This window comes from Falco cherrug, chromosome 13 (assembly GCF_023634085.1).
Source record: "Falco cherrug isolate bFalChe1 chromosome 13, bFalChe1.pri, whole genome shotgun sequence".
Lineage (NCBI taxonomy): Eukaryota > Metazoa > Chordata > Aves > Falconiformes > Falconidae > Falco > Falco cherrug.
In genome coordinates this window covers 17,169,184-17,187,239 of record NC_073709.1, presented here as the reverse complement: position 1 = coordinate 17,187,239, position 18,056 = coordinate 17,169,184, and the positions used below count along the sequence as shown (strand labels likewise).

Here is an 18,056-nt window from a genome sequence, read left to right as displayed (position 1 = left end):
GTCATCAGAAAGCTTACCAGGAGCCTAAGGTGGCACAGGTTTTCCCTGCATCCCTTCTCTTTGGAGCTAGATGATGCCATCCTTCCCATAGGTTGGCTGACTGCAAGGTGAATCCAGGTGACAATTATGCAAATGATTTCTGCTTCCCGTGCTGCTTATCATGAATTTTATTATGGGTGGGCAAGTGAACTGACTTGCCCCAGGACTGGCCAGATAATTACATGGACATTACTAACCACATTACTGAAGGGTAAATATGCAGTTATTTTTATCCATAAAATCAGCTCTTTCAACCCTAAGACTAATTCCACATTATTATGCAGCAGTATGTAATTACTGTATGACAGCTTCTACCCTCAAAGAAGCAGGCACTATTCCAAATGAAATCTTTCAGGGTTTCAAGTAAGCCATGCAGTCTGACAGCAGGCGTTGTCCTCTACCAGCTACCCAATAAAAATTTTAAAAGCGTAGCTAGAAAATAGGTAGTCACAAGACTATTACCAGGCACAAGCATGAACGATTCGTATCCTATTCAGATTTCGAATGAAAACCACTTTTTTTTTTTTTTTTTGTTAGAAAGAAATGCATTATGTGCAGAAACATGTTGCTCTAACACATAACCTTCCCATCCCAGAGTGCTGATCACTTTAGGTGTCACCCCTGAGTGGAGGCACTGCGAAGTCTCTCTGGAGGTAGATGTTAGGTAAAACATAAGAGGAAAAGTGTTATATCATAACTGCTGATGTTCCTTGTAACTCTTTTTGTTTCTTGCAGGTACTGTTGCATGATTTACCATGGAAAAATTGCTCTGCAGCATCTTGGTGTTTGGAACGGCTGTCATGGTCAACGCTTGTCCCAAATACTGTGTCTGTCAGAACCTGTCTGAGTCACTGGGGACTTTGTGTCCCTCCAAGGGTCTCCTGTTTGTACCACTAGACATAGATCGAAGGACAGTTGAACTCCGACTTGGGGGCAACTTCATTATTAACATCAGCCGACAGGATTTTGCCAATATGTCTGGACTTGTTGATCTTACTTTGTCCAGAAACACCATCAGTTACATCCAGCCCTACTCTTTCACTGACTTGGAGAGCCTTCGGTCTTTACATCTGGACAGCAACAGGCTGCCTGACATTGGAGAGGATATCTTGAGAGGCTTAATTAACCTTCAGCATTTGATTTTAAACAACAACCAGCTAAGCAGCATCTCTGATGAAGCCTTTGAGGACTTTTTGCTGACATTGGAAGACTTAGACCTTTCCTACAATAACCTCCGAAGCATTCCCTGGGAATCTATAAGGAAAATGATAAACTTGCACCAGCTGAGTTTAGATCATAACCTGATAGATTATATTACAGAAGGGACGTTTGCAGATCTTCAGAAATTGGCTAGGCTAGATCTAACATCCAACAGACTTCAGAAGCTTCCCCCCGACCCTATATTTGCCAGATCTCAAGTAATTCCATTAGCTGTTACCCCGTTTTCTCCTCCTTTGTCTCTCAGCTTTGGGGGCAACCCGCTGCATTGCAACTGTGAACTACTGTGGTTGAGGCGACTTGACAGAGATGACGATATGGAAACTTGTGCTTCTCCTCCAGGTCTAAAGGGAAGGTACTTCTGGTATGTAAGGGAGGAAGAATTTGTTTGCGAGCCTCCTCTTATTACACAACATACTCACAAGTTGCTGGTTTTAGAAGGGCAAACTGCCACACTGAAATGCAAAGCCATCGGGGATCCCACCCCCATTATTCACTGGGTGGCCCCTGATGACCGTCTCATCGGAAACTCTTCGAGGACAGCTGTCTATGACAATGGCACCTTAGATATCCTCATCACCACCTCCAAGGATTACGGGACTTTCACATGCATAGCAGCCAATGCTGCCGGAGAGTCCACTGCAACAATTGAGCTCTCAATTGTTCAGCTCCCCCACCTCAGCAATGGCACAGGCCGAGCAGCCCCACCAAAATCCAGGCTCTCGGACATCACCAGCTCCAGCAAGTCTAATCGTGGGGAAACAAAAGGACCACCAGAAAGGGCTGTCCTGGTGTCAGACGTGACCACTACCTCAGCTTTGGTCAAGTGGACAGTGAGCAAGTCAGCCCCTCGGGTAAAAATGTATCAGCTGCAGTATAATTGCTCGGATGATGAAGTCCTGATCTACAGGTAAATGCAATTGCTGTTTGGTCCTCTGATGATGGCAGAGATATGGAAAGCAGGATATGAGGTCTTTTACTCTTAGGTCACTAATTTGACTTTGAACGGAGGTAGAACTGGCACCAAGTAGCATTAGCAGTGTCTGATAAATCTGCATTGTGTCTGTCAGTTTATCTGTTGATCGGTTCATTGTTTTCTGTCTAAGTCATACATTACAAATCTCTGTAGTATCCATTCTCTTAACAACAGCTGTCTTCAGTAAATTTTCCAATTTAGAAAAACTAGTACTGCAGTTGGTAGCCTCCTTACTAGGCTTAACAAAGAAAGAAAAACTTGACAGGCTAGAAGTCAGAAGTTTCCCTTTCCACCTCCTGTAGGTGGGATTGAAACATACCACTGAGAGAGGAAGCAACGTGGGAGGAAGCTTGTGCTGTCTACCCATAACACAGGCTCTAATTATTCTGCGATTCAAGATCCAGGGTTGTTAGCAAGAGATTTTTCACCTGTATGAAAGCTCATTTCTTATTTCACTAACATCTGTTTTACACAACTGTAATGGCTGACAACTTTGGAGCATTTATGTTTTATACCATATTAAATGCAAGAAGAGGTAGAGATAATTTTAAAAGCAAGCACTGAATGTTCATTATGCTCCTCCAGTTCTACAGCTCCTCCAACTTTTAATGGTTTAAAGCAAGAGTCGCTCTTGCAGTGAAGAAGCAATAAATTTTAGGGATTAAAAATGGGTACAGGAAAATGGTGTTACTGCTTCTTCCTTCTGTCTTGGAAGAATGATTGGCATGGTGTGCTCAGGCTAGTGATGAAACCACCCTTTCTGGCCTTTTTATTGCAAAGGCAGCAATATCAGATGCATTGAGCTGACACCTCTTTGGCTGTATTTGAGCTACCAGCAGAAGTCAGAATCTTGTGGCCAAGTAAAACCAAACACATAAAGTCCTGTAGCTTTACAAGCACCCTGAAGTCAGTGAAGAAAAACTAGATCTGATAGAGAAATAATGGGATTTAGGTTTTGACTCTACTTGGAATACAAACTCTTGCCAAAAGGTACTCAAAGCCATTGATTTCCTCAGTAGGGTTGGGGTATTTATCTGCTGGCCTGCAGACTGCTCTGTCCTTCTCCTACTGCCTGCAGCGAGAGCCGAGGCACTACACAAATAGTTGTACTCAGTCTCCAGATCCCAGAACAGACCATGCTATTTTCTCCTTCACCTTAATGTAGCTTTCTTTACCCTGAGAAAGTTAAAAAGCAAGGTAGTAAATGTTCAGGTGATGCTTTTCACTCACCCTTCTCCTACAATGAAATGTTAGATTTTTTTCAGAACTGAACTGACATGGACAAAATTTTGTGACAGCAATAATTTTATCTCAATCAGTTGTAGAACAGAAATATTAAAGTGATTTATTTAGCTCCTCCAAACTTACTCACTCTTTGCCAAAAGTAGAAATATTGAGTAGCAAATCCAAAGAACATATTTTTAAAAGCTTATTTATTCAAATACTGAAATAATCTGAGGAAATTTGGTTCTGTTCTCTTCCATTCCTCAATTATAAAAATATGTTGCAACAGTCAAATCATTTAGCAGGTGGAAATTGTTTGCCGTGCTCTGGCTAATGTATGGTGGAACTGGTGTGTTAGCTTTGGGACTTGCAACTATGTGGAGTTAGGTAGAATGAAAGGATAAGATAAAACTAAGTAATGATGGAGTGTTAGGAATAGAATGAAACATGACTCAGTTTTTACTGAGTCACAGCTTTTGGCAAAAACTCAGAAGTATTTAAGACCTTGAGCCCACTGGAAGTCTGAAAAAATACTCTGAAGGATGCATGTAGTCATATGACACTGTACAGTGAATTTGGCCCCGTGAACCAGAATATCCCTGCACCAGAAAGAGAAGCTTGAAGCAGTTGTCATGTGTTGGAAGTGGTTGGATGTGTCCATTTGGTGATGATGAGGATGGCCAGGATAAATAAAACAAACAATGCAGAAGTGAAGACATGCAACCTAGTAGCTGGAGGGGTGAGAATTGGGTACCATGGGCAGAAATGAGAGAAAGATGCTGTCTTGCCATCCTGGTCTGAAGCAACAAGTGTCTGTCAAGGTATCAGGCAACCCTAAATTCTTATCCTGTCTTCACTGCCTCCTTTCACTGAGGTTTTGGCCCTCTGTTACTTTCGTTGGTTGTGGAATAGTTTTCCAGAAGCACAGTGAGGACAGTGCTATTTCCATAAATCTCCCATCGGGCCTTTTTGAGGATTCATTGATGATGCATAGCTTTTTTTATTCACAGCTCTCAAAAGCACTTCACCAAAGAAAACAAATTTTATTTCTCTACATTTTGCACTGGGGAAAAATGAAGCATAGAAAGATGAAGTGAATTGTCCAGCATCTGAGAGTTAATCAGTGACAATCATAATATCAAAACTGGCTCTTACGACTTTCAGTCAGGGAACCACTCGGTCCCTTAGAGTTAATTAACTAAAGCTGTTTTGCTTTAATTGGTCAGATGCATATCACTGCAATGAGCGTGTAGAAAAACCTAAGGGAAAAGGATTTCTACAATGCTCTGCTCTATAAAATGCTATGTATGTGCTAAATGGGATGTGATACTGCTTGGCTGCTAAAATGATGGGCACTTAATATATGTTAAGATACACTGGTATGCCAGGACTGAGGCACACTGGCTGTGCTCAGTTTGAAGGAGTCCTGCTTCACCAGCAAGAAACATGCACAAAAGACAAACGTTTGCTGCATTCCCTGCTAAGAATTTTTCATGAACATTGTATTCATAGTGAAAGAGTGAAAACACAAGTTCTTCCCTCCTCATTGATATTAACATCTCTCCTGATCATTACCCAGGACACCAGTCCCATTCCTGCTTCCATCTCAGCTGTGGTCTTCCATTTGCAGGAGCCACAGGGGGTGCAAAGGGGACCATATCAGGGTGCAATGGCCCCATGAAAACTCAAAGGTGTGAGACATAGTGGCAAGTGTTGTCTGTTGGGCCTCCTGATTTCTTGGAGCTGAAATGATGTCAGAATTTGAGGTTTGTCTCTGCCTACATCAGGGCCATCACAATGGGGATTAGCAGGAGGAGCACTGTTCGTCTGCTTCCCCCATCTGAACGTCCCTTGTATTTGATGTCTCAGGGCCATTGCTGGAGCTAGCAGCAGGTTTTTATCTCTTTCAGTAGATTCAGGATGTATGTTTCTGATACCAAACGAATAAGCGTGATCCCGTATCAGCGCTCTGTTCTACATGGCTTCCCAGAGTAAGAAGGAGGAACTGGAGGGAAAGGGGTCACAGCTTGTGCAAACGTCTCAGAAGAGGCAGCTTGGTCAATGTCAACTTGCAAAGACAACAGCTGCCGCTAACATTGGCACCAGAACAGTAACTTGAGGCTGCTCAGAGGTGACATGCTATGCTGCCTTTTCCACATCATTGGTAGAAGGGAACTTTCCCTCTTTAATGGATCACACACTTAACTTTTAGTGGTATCTCAGAACTTCCTTCCTGTGCGTTGGCCTGTGCTCATACTGAAAAAGATCCTACAACAGGGCCCTGTGCTGGAGCGGTGTGTCACATATGGGTGAACACCGTTGTTGTACTGATCTATGTGTGCTCCCAATGAGCTCTTTCTCTCTCTCTGACCTGTCCTTGCACTGGTTTTACTAGTCCTGCTGTCAAGATAATGGTATTGTTTCACCTGGAACAGGACCAGGATTCCTCTCTTTCTAAGCAGAGTGAGAGGAAACCTTATTTTGCTTTTTGGTGGTTTTTGTTTGGGTGGATTTTTTACTTGCTTTTCTTGTTTGGTTTTTTTTTTTTTTTCTTGTTTAGTATTTTTTCCTCTTTTCTGATTTATGTTGCTTACTCATTCTAACTGTTCCTTCCTTTTCACTCTCCTTAATTGCCCAATTCATCTTTGTGCTGTTTGAACCCATGCTACCTTGGATGAAGAAAATGGAAATTGTTGGAAATGTTGTGAAGCCACATCATGGCCAGCAGGTACCACAGACAGAAGATAACAAATTCCTATGTATCTATGTCTTCTGGTCATATACACAGGTTTTAAGAGCAGGCCCTTTTAAAGTGAAATTTACAATTTCTCAGAGAACTGCAAGTAATTTTTTTTTAAACTGCTGTCACATAATAAGGTCCTTTGACTGACACACATATCTATGGTTCATGTTGCTCTGATCAGCAAACTAGATATATGTGGGCACTGATGGGATGCACCCATGAGTGTTGAGGAATCAGTGCAAGGCTATTAACTCTGAACAATCATAGGACTTGGAAAAGATACCTGAGGACTGGAGGAAAGCAAATATTACTTGTATCTTAAACCAGGCAAGAAGGAAGACCCTGAGAACTACAGGCTGTTCAGCCTCACCACAATCCATGCAAAAACAACAGAGCAACTGATCCTGGGAAGCATTTCTAGGAACATGTTGGACAAGAAGGTGATTGGGAGTCATTGGCATGGGTTCACAAAGTCATGCTTGAAAAACCTGATAACCTTTTATGATTATATAACTAGGTTGGTAGACAAGGTGAGAGCATTAGATGACTACCTTATCTTCATTAAGACTTTGACACTGTCTCATAAGGTCCTTGTAGAGAAGCTGATGAAATATGGGCTGGATGAGCAGTGAGGTGGATTTAAAACTTGCCAAATGGTTCAGCCAGGAGGGTTGTGATCAGTGGCCTGAAGTCTAGTTGGAAATAGCTAGAAATATGAGAGTCAATACTGATTCACAACCTATTTAACATCTGATCCTATTTAGTATCTTCATCAATGACCCATAGGAGGGCATAGTGTACCCCCAGCAATTTTGCTGATGACACAAAACTGTGAGGAGTGGCTGATAGACCAGTGTCATGCTGTCATCCAGAGGGACCTCAGCATGGTGGAGAAATGGGCTGAGAGGAACCCCACGATGTTCAACAAAAGGAAATCCTAAGTCCTGCCCCAGTGAGATATGCTGGGGCTAGCTGGTTAGAAAGTAGCTTTGCAGAAAAGGACCTGGGGGTGAGATCAAATGTGAGCCAGCAAGGTGCCCTTGTCACAGAGAAGATTAAAGGTATCCTGGGCTGCGCTTAGGAGGAATGTTGCCAGAAGGTCGAGGAAGGTGATCCTTCCCCTCTACTCAGCACTGGTGAGTCCACACCTGAAGTATTGTGTGCAGTTCTGGCTCCTTAGTACAAGAGAGACACAGACATAATGGAGAAAGCCCAGCAAAGAGCCACTAACTAAGATGGTTAAGGAACTGGAGCATCTCACATAAGAGAAAAGGCTGAGATCTGTGACTGTTCAGCCTGGAGAAGGGAAAACTCAGGTCGGAACTTATCAATATGTACAAGTATCAGAAGGGAGGCTGCAAGAAGACAGCATCAGGCTTTTTTTCAGTGGTGCCCAGTGCCAGGACAAGAAGCACCATTTGAAAGTGCACAGGAGGTTCCATCTGAGCATTAGGCAATACTTTTTTACTGTGATGGTGACTGAGCACTGGCACAGATGGCCCAGAGAGGTGGTAGAGTCTCCATTCTTAGAGATACTCAAAAGCCTTCTGGACAGGATCCTGGGCAACTGGGTCTAGGTGGCCCTGCTTGTGCAGGGGACTTGGGCAAGATGACCTCTGGAGGTTTCTTATAACTTCAACTATTCTGTGATTCTGTAATCCCGAATGCCATTTGGTGGTAGGCAATTCCTTTGACACTGTGAGTTAACCACTGAAAAAAAGATATTTGCAACTGTCCCTCTAGTAAAGCACAATACAATTTGCAAAGGCCAGAGCCAATTTGAGTATGCTTAGACACATATGTGGGTTTTAATGCAGCAACTTTTCCATTCTTTCATTCTTTTCTGTGATATAAACCGCCCTTAAACACACATCAATGGCAGTAAGCGTGTGTTATACCCATCACTTTTAGACAAAACCAGAAGCTTGTTACAAAATGCAGAACTAAAAGTCACGTATTTGAAGCAAAAACATGCAGGAAGAGTAACCGATGTCCAGCAAAGAAAGGGATGGAAGAAGACGAGAGGTCTGCACAGCAATGCCTGTCAGACTCGGGGTTAAAGGAGCAAACACTAGGGAACCTATCATAGAAATCCTACCTGCTCCTGGGAATGTTAAGAGTACATTTTTCTCAGTCTAGACAAAGTGCTTTAGATGTTTAAAAGCATCAGACTTAAGATCAGTGCAACTTAGGCACTGGCTTACTTAATTCATTTTGAGTAAGGAATTGAACTGAAATATAAAAATGTGGAAAATAGTGTCTTTAGGCCTCAGTCTCCCATCTGTAACCTAGGGTGGTAACACTGCCTTGCCTCATAGGGATAAACACATTAGAAAATATTGTGGAACCAGGAGCCCACATAGGTGAACTGGGAGACTGTTGCTGTGAAATCATTGTGTGGTCTCCAGCAACAGGGATGGTCATGAAGGATTAAGATGGAGCATTACATAACTGCAATGCATGCATTCACGTAAAGCATCTGGGGACAGAGGCTGTGTCTTTTTTATGTATAGGGCACCCTGCATGATGTGGGACCAGATCTCAGTTTTGGCCATCAGGCACTAGTATAATAAATAAATTCACAAGTATTTCAAAAGATGAATAAAACCGCAAGTATTCTGTAGAACTTCCCAGGTCATACTGAGCCTGCTGGCTGTGTTTTGACTTAAAGCAATGATGCAGCCACTTAAAAATGTGCATCTGAATTGCAACACTGCCATTAGATTTATGAGAGATTTAGGTCTGTTTTATGTTGTGGTATTTCGTACTAAGAGTGATAAAAACAACTGTACAAATTAAGAATTACTGTAGCACTATAGTCTCCCTAGCCTATAAATTCAGCAATGGGGAAAAAAAAAAGTATTTTATATATTTCTGAAAGCTTATTTTTTCCATATATATTTTATGCAGCAGGCAGTCTGAGCATTAAAATATGAATAAATGGCTCCACATCTCCAGTCTATTTAAACAATGGTGCCATGGATTTGATTACTTAAACAATATAATAATGATTTACATTTACACAGCTCCTTTTACCGCAAGTGCTTTACAGACTGGCTGAACAGAGATGACTCCACCAACCACTGCTATCCTGTCACTTCTCAGTTAAATATTAGCTACAGTTTGGCAGTCAGGTGGTAGTGCAACTCTATTTTATGAGCAAAAAATAACTTCAGCATTTGCACTTATGGGTACTTTAACGTAGGTAGGAAGTAATTAACTGAGTTTGAATTTCCCACAGCATAGTGGGATAAATATACCCATGCACTCCTCTAGTCCATTGCATGCCAATAAGAAAATGCTTTATGACTAAGATGCTGCAAACTTCAGAAATATCTAAGTTGTGTAAGGATGTTCTCTCAAACAGCAGTGCCACGTTGAACACCAGGTCATGTATCTGAGAGGGTGCCACTGTCTAGACCGCTAATGCTCCTTGCAATGAGAGCCTGTTGTGTGGAGGTCTACCAGCTAGAGTGAAAACAGATGAAGCTCTTCCCTGTTGCAGTTAGGGCAAATAGTCTCAACAGCCTAATGCTGTTGTAAAGCATGATCACATTATTTGCTCTCTGAGGAAAGTTAGAAATTCACAGCTCTAGTTATTTTAGAAAAGACAGAGGATTAGTTTATTCTGAAAGGCCCAAACATCTGTCCTTATTCATGATGTGGACAGTGGGTTCATACAAATGAAGACTTGCAGGTAAATGCCTGACACACATCTGCCCCTTTTTCAGTTCCACCTGTCTCCAACCTCGCTAGGTACTGACCTTCGCCCATGTCTCACGGTTGGCATAAAATTCCCTCCTCGGCCTCAATGCATGAGCTGAGCTGTTTGAGTTGCATTGTATCCAGGATACAAACCTTGATTTGGTCAAAGCATTTATATATTTAAACACTGAATAAAACAACCATTGGGAAGAAGGACATCACATGAAGACATTAATCATCATGTATTAATAATTTGCATTTGACAGGTTGAGACAGGAACTGTATAAAAATAAAAAGACGAAGCCACAGTCCCAAAGGGAAGCAAAATTATGGAAGCAGAGCAGGGGTAAGTTTGACATGGACATTTGGTACTTCAGGTCATTGGAGAGTGGTTTGCAGCAGCTGTGCGCATTGACTGTTCTAGAGGACCCTCAGCAAGTGCAGGCTTGCTGAAAAGCATCAGACATAATGAAGAAGGTGCTTCACAGAAGCATGTATTCTGGAGCTGTGGGGTTTTATTTGCATCTACTGAAATTAATTTCATCTAGCCTTTTCTTTTCATTTTTTTCTCTCCTGCTGGGACAAGTACAGGAACAAAGTTGGGTTCTTTTTAGAAATGATTTTTGTTTGTTTGCTTGCTTGTGTTTGTTTTTTTCTTCCCTCTCCTTGCAATACGAGAAATCTTTGAAGGATAAGAAAGAAAATGAGGTGAAAATGAGAGAAATTACATGTATTGCCAGAAAATTAAGTGAAAAATAGAAATATAAAATACCATAATAAAATATATAATATGAATCTATATTTAATACAATATTATATATTCTAAATATAATAAAAATATGAAAATAAGAAAAAATGAAAGAAAAGTAGATGTACATCTTAGTACTGTCACTAAAGTAATCCTAGATTGCTGTGAGAAACTATCACGCACCTGATGATTGTATAGAAACTGATGACAAGTCTGTTGGTCAGAGGCAATCCAGTTCACATTCAGCAGAGGCAGACCATTCAAATGCTAACCAGACCAATATTTTCTTGCTCCACAGAAAGGCAAAATACTAAAGGACCACTTATCCCTACAGGAGATATGTCCCTTTACGTATGTGAGACATACGTGAGGGCATGTGCAAGGGCACTTGCCTTACTGCTGCCCACACTGCAGTGCCCCAGAAGAGCAGAGAAGGGCAAACAAGGCAGGGCAGGACAGCACCTTTCCCCAGCTTGAAGGAATTCCCATTTCCCTTCAAAGTTTATAAACAGTAAAATAACATTTACTGAGGTATGTGGTGATGTTGTATGCTACAGCTATACCCTTGAGCTCAGCCTCAGGAGCCAAATAGAAAAGCAAAGATCCTGATTCCCATCTCAGCCCTTCTTGTGCTGTTGGAAGCAACCCCACCACAGCCAGGGGTGTTGCACAGGGTGGAAAGGAAATCAGAACTGGTTTTCAGCATAAGACAGCAGTACTCCTGTTTTTATCTCTGCTGCTAATTATTTATTTAGCTCATCAAAGGCTCAGCATTTTTACTTGAGGGGAATTCAGGATGAGCCAATGCTTGCCCATAACATCTGCCACATCCTCTCTCTTAGCTGCTCTGAACCCAAATGCCAGTTGTCCCCACCAGTCATTGCTATAATGAGCTACACATCTGATGCCAAAACTAACTATTGAAATAAGATTTTGATTGAGCTTCAGGTGAGTCAACAATTTGATCTCTAAATGAAAAGTTTTAACATATTTAGATTCATACCATTCCTGAATATTAAGAAGCCAGCACACAGCTGCACAGTTATCACTGTCTTTCCTGTTTCAAATCTAGGGCAGATTTATAGCAGTTCATGTGCTGCTCTGTGCAAAAAAAATCCCTGTTTCCACTTGCTGATTGCTTAACAGTGACAACCTCCCGTGTCATTCATAGTCATGGAAAGTAATAAAAGCACTGATAGTTACAGATGTTACCTGATCAAATGCTTAGCAGAAGCCTTGGCTTAAAACGTTCAGAAAGTAGCACCATTGACTGATGGGCTTTGGTTCAGCCTGACAATCTTGCATTTTAGGGATTGCCATGATTTCCTAAAGAGGCAGATGGAGGAAGAAGGAGGTTAAATAGTTTGCTCAATGTAATTCGGTAAGCAAGTGGAAGAAATAACATGCCTACAGAATCACTGTTGGGAGTAGTGCTGATTTAGCTTCCAATGTGATAAAGCCTTCCTCACATTTCAAATCTGATAATTTCCCCTCATAATGTCATGATTTGGGGATAAAATATATCATTCTTGATGTTGTTGTTAAATACAGGTTATAAATCTTTTTGACCTGGTAAAGGCATCTTCAGCAGTACCAAACTCAGACCAGAGCTGTCCTGTAAGCATGTACCTGAACCGCAGAGGTGTGTCGTCTCCTTAAAGGAACAGTGAAAACAATGAGGCTTGTTTGTATATGTAATGCACATTTAAGTATCCAAGGTGCTCCACTTGATGTCCGAGTTTTCACTTCTTCAGCTGGCACCTGCAACAGGTCCCCAATACTCCTTGTCTCTCCAGTCATGATTTGTAGAGTTCTATGTGCTGACAGAGATCCATTCTAATCCCTTTCACATTTTGGGTTATACCTGCTGACATCTGGGTCCGTTTTAGGAGGCATCAAAAAATTATCAGTGACCACAGAGCATGACAGCTACACCTAGCCTTTCTAAATCTGTATCTGAGAACTTCCTCCCTCCCCTCACTTCACTCTTTATTTTAAGTGGGACACCAGCAATCCAGGTAGTCTCCAGACTACTAAGAAATCTCCTTCAAGGGTGGTGACCCTGTAGTAAAAGCAGTGGCTGAAAACTATGTGCTTGAAAGAGAGGATGATTTATTTTTATCCACAGGTATTTTGCAAGAGAGCTATAAATAAAAAAAAAAGAAAGCTTAAAAGCATATTGTATTCCTAAAACATACTGAGTTCCTAAAATCTGCCTTGCCAGTTTGAGATCATCCTGCTTAACTTAGCTCCCACTTTCTCACGCGCAGGCTCCAGGCTGTGGGTAGGTGAAACAGGGTGCCTTGACAGCTCCTGCCTCCCCAGCCTTTTGACACCCTACCCCATACTTCTCCCCTCTGAAGTCACAGGAAGATTTTTCACCCATTTCAAAGCTGTCTTTGGTTTAGAACTTTGGTCGGAGGGACTTGGAGGAGAATACCTGCTCCTACTGCAGCAGGTTCCCGATACTCCTCGCCCCTCCAGTGCTGACCAGCTGAGTTCTGGCTGCGGGTATTGTTTTGGGGGTTGTGCAAGAAATTATATTCAATTTTTAATTTTTTTTTTTTTCTGTAGGACTATTTTATCTATCAAATACATAAGGCAGGACAAAGAGGATGGCAGGGCAGAATAATTCAAAAGTTACAAACACAGCCAAAACTTAGTGCCTTATTTCACTGCCATAGCTGTAGACTCACCTATCTAATTTCTTGTCCTGAATGTCCTATTATACCCTCTCTCTTTCATACCAGGCTTTCTGCTTGTATGCTTAGGATGTTTTTAGAAAAACTGTACTTTTTTGTACAATGATTGCACTGGTTAACCCCAACATAGGATAGTAGTGATACAGCTTGTTTCCTCAGAGAAATGATTTAACACTCATAATTTGAAAAACATAGAACTGAAAGAGACACAGTACTAGAAAAATAGAAAAGAAGAATACATTGGACTAAATAAACCATATGATAAAGTCTTCATTAACTTGAAGTTAACTTCATTAACTAAGCCTGGTTATTTTTGGATTTGCCTATAATAGGCAGATTTTCTGAGCAAAATATATGTACTCAGAATGAGCAAAAATCATTCTTTTCAAGTGATCCAGTACAAGGTGAATGCAACATTTTTTTCTTATTTAAACCCTTTTTGAGGCTTTAATTGAGGCGTTGATTGTGAGTAGTCTGTGTTAATGCTCTGGTCAGGGAAGGATGAAAGAGGAGGATTTCAGACAAGCTGAGGAACTTAAAACTTGAGGCAGAAATCAGGTTCATGCTCTATGTAATTTTTTGAGTGTTGTACTTGTAGGTTTTCAATGAAAGCTTGTACTACAAGGAAGTAAATTATCCTTTCTTTGTTCTTAAAAGGGCACAGAGGAAATGTAGCTCAGATTTTCAATGGAAAAGAAAGAAAATGTGAGGTAATAGATGTCTTTGAGAACATGATATGGGTTACTTCATTGTCATATTATACTTTTTCCCCAAACATATCTAATATGAAGGCAGTACAGACATGTACCCTGTAATCCATAATAAACTGCAATAGGGCCAAGCACAAATGAAATCCAGTCCTAGCTGGGGATAACAAGCTAGTACTGCAATCTAAAGAAACCTTGAAACTATGCCACTAAGATATTTCTATGTTTAAAATGAAATGTTCTGATTTTCATAGCAAAGGCAGCCCAGCCAGCAGGCTGATCTGCTCTGTTGCCACAGCACTGATGTCTCAGTCACAGAAGGATTTATTAGGTCCCAGAGCATTAGACAAGAATCCCACAAAGTGTTGCTGCCTGGAAAGGAAACAGGAATTGGATTCAGCCTTTGGTGCAGGGCACTGTAGTGTGCAAGCAAAATCACCAGTGTGCCACAGCAACAGAGAGGGATGCGCTGGTGCTGGACGAGAGAGACACTTAGCCTGGCGTCCTCGGATGGGAAAGAGCTCATCCACTAGAGGCTAGAGCCATGCTTTAGGGTGGCTGAAAAATCCCTGTAGACAGCAAGGTAAGCTATACCATAACCCCCTTCTGTTCAGCTGCTCCAGGTTTACAGATTAGTTTATTTGCAGAGATGAACAGTTTGAGACAGCCAGCACTAGGTGTGAATTTGTGCTGAATTTGCCCATCTGTGCTCCCTCCCCTTCCCCTCGCATCACTTTGAATTTGCCTATATTTAAATTATGCAATATATTTACTACCTCATAATTTACTTCATTTTGACAAGAAAACAAATAAAAGAGCTGTTTGCTCAACCCAGAACTTTTTAAAAATTATCTACTTGTTTATTTAATCGGATTGAACTGTGGAATTGGTTCTGATGTAGATATTCCAAAACGTGCTCTGAATTTTTCTCAGAGCGGGGACTGCACAGGCAGTAGCTGCCCAATAGACATATGGGCAGCTGACAGCATCAAGGCACCCCACCAGCAGCTTTGTCGTCTGGCAGATTGCCTCAGAGAGTCAGGCTTGATGAATCAGTCCTTCTGCCAGTGCTGGGAGGATGGGGGACGCCTGCGCCTCTTCTTCAGAATGAGAAAGACACACAGTAGTGACGGCTGAGCATCCCCACATGTTATACTGCCAAGCTGGGATGGCAGCATTCAAGTGAACCTGAATCTTGCTAATGCGAGTACGCAGAGGCAGAATTTCAGCTTGGTTACTCTGGGGCAAAGATGGGTCGCTAGCCTGGTACCCACTTTTCTCTCTGCTGCCTGCAGAGGTTCATGGACTGGAAGTGCTATGGGGAGGAATGTGACAGCGCTGCTGAGGTGTGGCAATGGGAGAGGGGAGGATAAATGAAGACAATTGGCTTGAAACTGTCCTGTCTCCCTGTGCCTCTTCTTTTTCATCCCTAAAAGGGAGCCAGCCAGGTCTTCATGTAAACTGAGCAGGCAATAAAGCCTAGAGCACCCCTGCTTCTCCCTTCCACCTCTTGATCCTTGCAGCCTCCTCTGGTTGCTCTTTCAGTCTATGACATGACAGTCCCTTGCTTCCTGGGCAGGCAGGAGGAGGAACAGCTACCTTCAGGTGATGCCTGGAAGGACTCACCTTCAGAACCTGGCTTCTCCCATCCAGGCCTTGTAGCACCCAGGGTGGCTGCTGTCACAGGCTGTTGGCTGAGCAGAGGGCAGTGACAGCCCCATCTTCTCTGCATAATGTCAAGCAAACCGCCTGCACCCTCAGTGGCACTAGTGATGCTGCAATCCCTCTGCTAGAAAAACAATGCAGAATTACTTCTGATAGATGCTTGGCTCTTTTATGATTTGCTTAGGGAGATGAGCCACATTGAGGACACAAGGCTATATGTATGGCTGATAGTTTAAATTCTGTTCTCTTTGTCTGGGAACACTAACACCTTTTATGAGGTGAAGGACTGTTTTCAAGGGGAAAGGTGAAATAAACATTGGGAGCAGGATTCACACCTGTGTAGAGTGTTAACAAAAGTTTGAGGGGCTGCAGCAGTCACATTCCAGGGCTCAGTACTGCACCTTCGTACAACACCAAGCTGGAGTGTGATGAAGAGGTGGCAAGACCTTGTGCTATACAAACTCTGCATAATGGAAGCATACAAGGTTTTAGCAGTTTGGGTTTTTCCCCACTAAAACACAATATTGTTGTTTGTTTCACCTTTTCTCTTTGTTTTCCCCATCTAGTCTCTCGTGGTAGAAAATTATATTGGCTGTGGCTTAATTAGATAATCATGCCAGAGCTGGAGTATTTTTCAGAGTAAATCCTTTTATTTAGTTGTTCTTAAGCACCTTCCATCTGAGTTTTCTTCTAGAATTTCTGTTGTATTTCATTGTGTGGTAGCACAGGCGTTCATAACTGGTTTCACTGGGATTTATGTATATGAGGGTTATCCAAATGGAGTGAGAAGAATAGCATTTTGGAGGTCAGAGGTGGCATATCTCTGGGAGCAGCACACTGACATGAAACTTCCTGCAAAATTTAATTGATATCTTGGTTTTAGAGTAGAAAATAATAATAATAATTATATATCTTTACTTCAGAAAAAAAAATTAACCTTGATATTAACACCTTTAAAGTACACATTTTATCTAGCAAGTATAAGGCTTTTTGATTTTGGCCTTTACATTTCCAAACAAACAAAAAAACCCCCTCTTTTTCCTTAGCAGGCTTAGTTTATCAGTATATAAATCTTGCTCCTGTTGCTGGCTGTACTGCAGGCAAAGGTTTAGGTGCTCACTGAGTTGCTGACCTAGAAGTTACAGGTGAATGGAATCAAAGCTGTCTGGTCTTTCTTGTAAACCCCAAAGACAACGAAGAATAGCAAAGAGAGCTGCTCCTTGGCCTGATTAGCACACATAGTGGTAGGGTCTATATTGCTCCAATGTGAAATTGTAATTTTTCAGGTGGTTCCTAACTCCAGCAAAGTCCTACAACTTCCTCTCCAAATCCATACATCCTTGTAGTGGTGATGGCTGATCACACTTCTCCATTCCTTGTTATTTCACAGCTGTACACCTAGAGTCACCAGATGTTGTTCAACTATCAAAGGCAGTGTTGAACAAAGCCTTAGGAAGGCTTTTTGCTGCCTCACTGTTTTCATTGTGCGTATGTGGGATTGCGCTGCAGACGATTTTTCTCTTTCTTCTTTCTTGGCACCCCTTGGCTGTGGCTAGTCACAGTGACAGGGCCAGGCCTTTGATAAAACCTTTGGGAACCTACATGCAGTATGAACTTAGTGAGGACTGCACTTTAGCTGAAGGTGGCCAAGCTGTAACCTTACAGCTGCAAGGGACTGAGAAGTTTCTAGCTTTTGTAGTCATGGGGACCCACCTACTGACAGTTTGCTGGTCTTCCCCAGTTAATATTGGATTAACGTGCTCACTGAGCTTTATGTCCATCAGTTAGTGAAACTGTGTATGTCTGCACCAGGTTAAAACCTGTTTTCTACTGCTTTTTACATGATTTCAGTCCAGAAGCTTTTCATGTTTTCAGGGTAGCAAAGGGAGTCTAGGAAAAAACATAGAAGCAGAGTTGTTCTTCCAGTTTAGAGAAAGTCCCCGAGGACATGGTCTGCAAGTAATTTCCTGGCTTCTGCCATTTTCATCTCTTTATATTAACCCTGATTAAACTTGTTGATGACAAGGTGGCATATACTCAAAAGAGCTGCAGGCTGCTTTTCAAATCAGGTCACATTTACTAGTTCCCAAACAAGAGTTGTTATCTTGTGGAAAATTTGAAGCTAGTGCCTCAGTTTACCCAGAGCAAATCTTAATCTGCCATATAATGGGAGAGAACCACAAAGTAACCAGTTGCTCCTTACATTGAACAAGGTGAAGATTTAAAAAGTAATTAAAAACAAAAAAAGATCCACCCTAGTTGGTCTCACAGTCGTTGCAGCAGCGTGCAACATCTGTCTAGCACACCCTCCAACCACCTGCCTCTGAAA

At 41.9% G+C, this 18,056-nt stretch overlaps 1 protein-coding gene across 8 annotated transcripts in view; it reads left to right on the top strand.

The window, feature by feature from the left end:
• LRFN2 (leucine rich repeat and fibronectin type III domain containing 2) overlaps nucleotides 1-18,056 on the top strand; it is a 160,839-nt gene that overhangs the window by 118,716 nt on the left and 24,067 nt on the right. For 5 of the 8 annotated variants that reach the window (XM_027801198.2, XM_027801197.2, XM_027801196.2 and 2 more), the window contains one exon: nucleotides 775-2,167. In XM_027801198.2, coding sequence (XP_027656999.1) covers nucleotides 795-2,167 — 1,373 coding nt within the window. In that variant the 5' untranslated portion in view covers nucleotides 775-794. Of the gene's footprint in view, nucleotides 1-774; nucleotides 2,168-6,137; nucleotides 6,186-10,171; nucleotides 10,252-18,056 lie in introns of all 8 variants that reach the window. The other 3 variants (XR_008735001.1, XM_027801199.2, XM_027801200.2) reach the window with 3 other exon arrangements.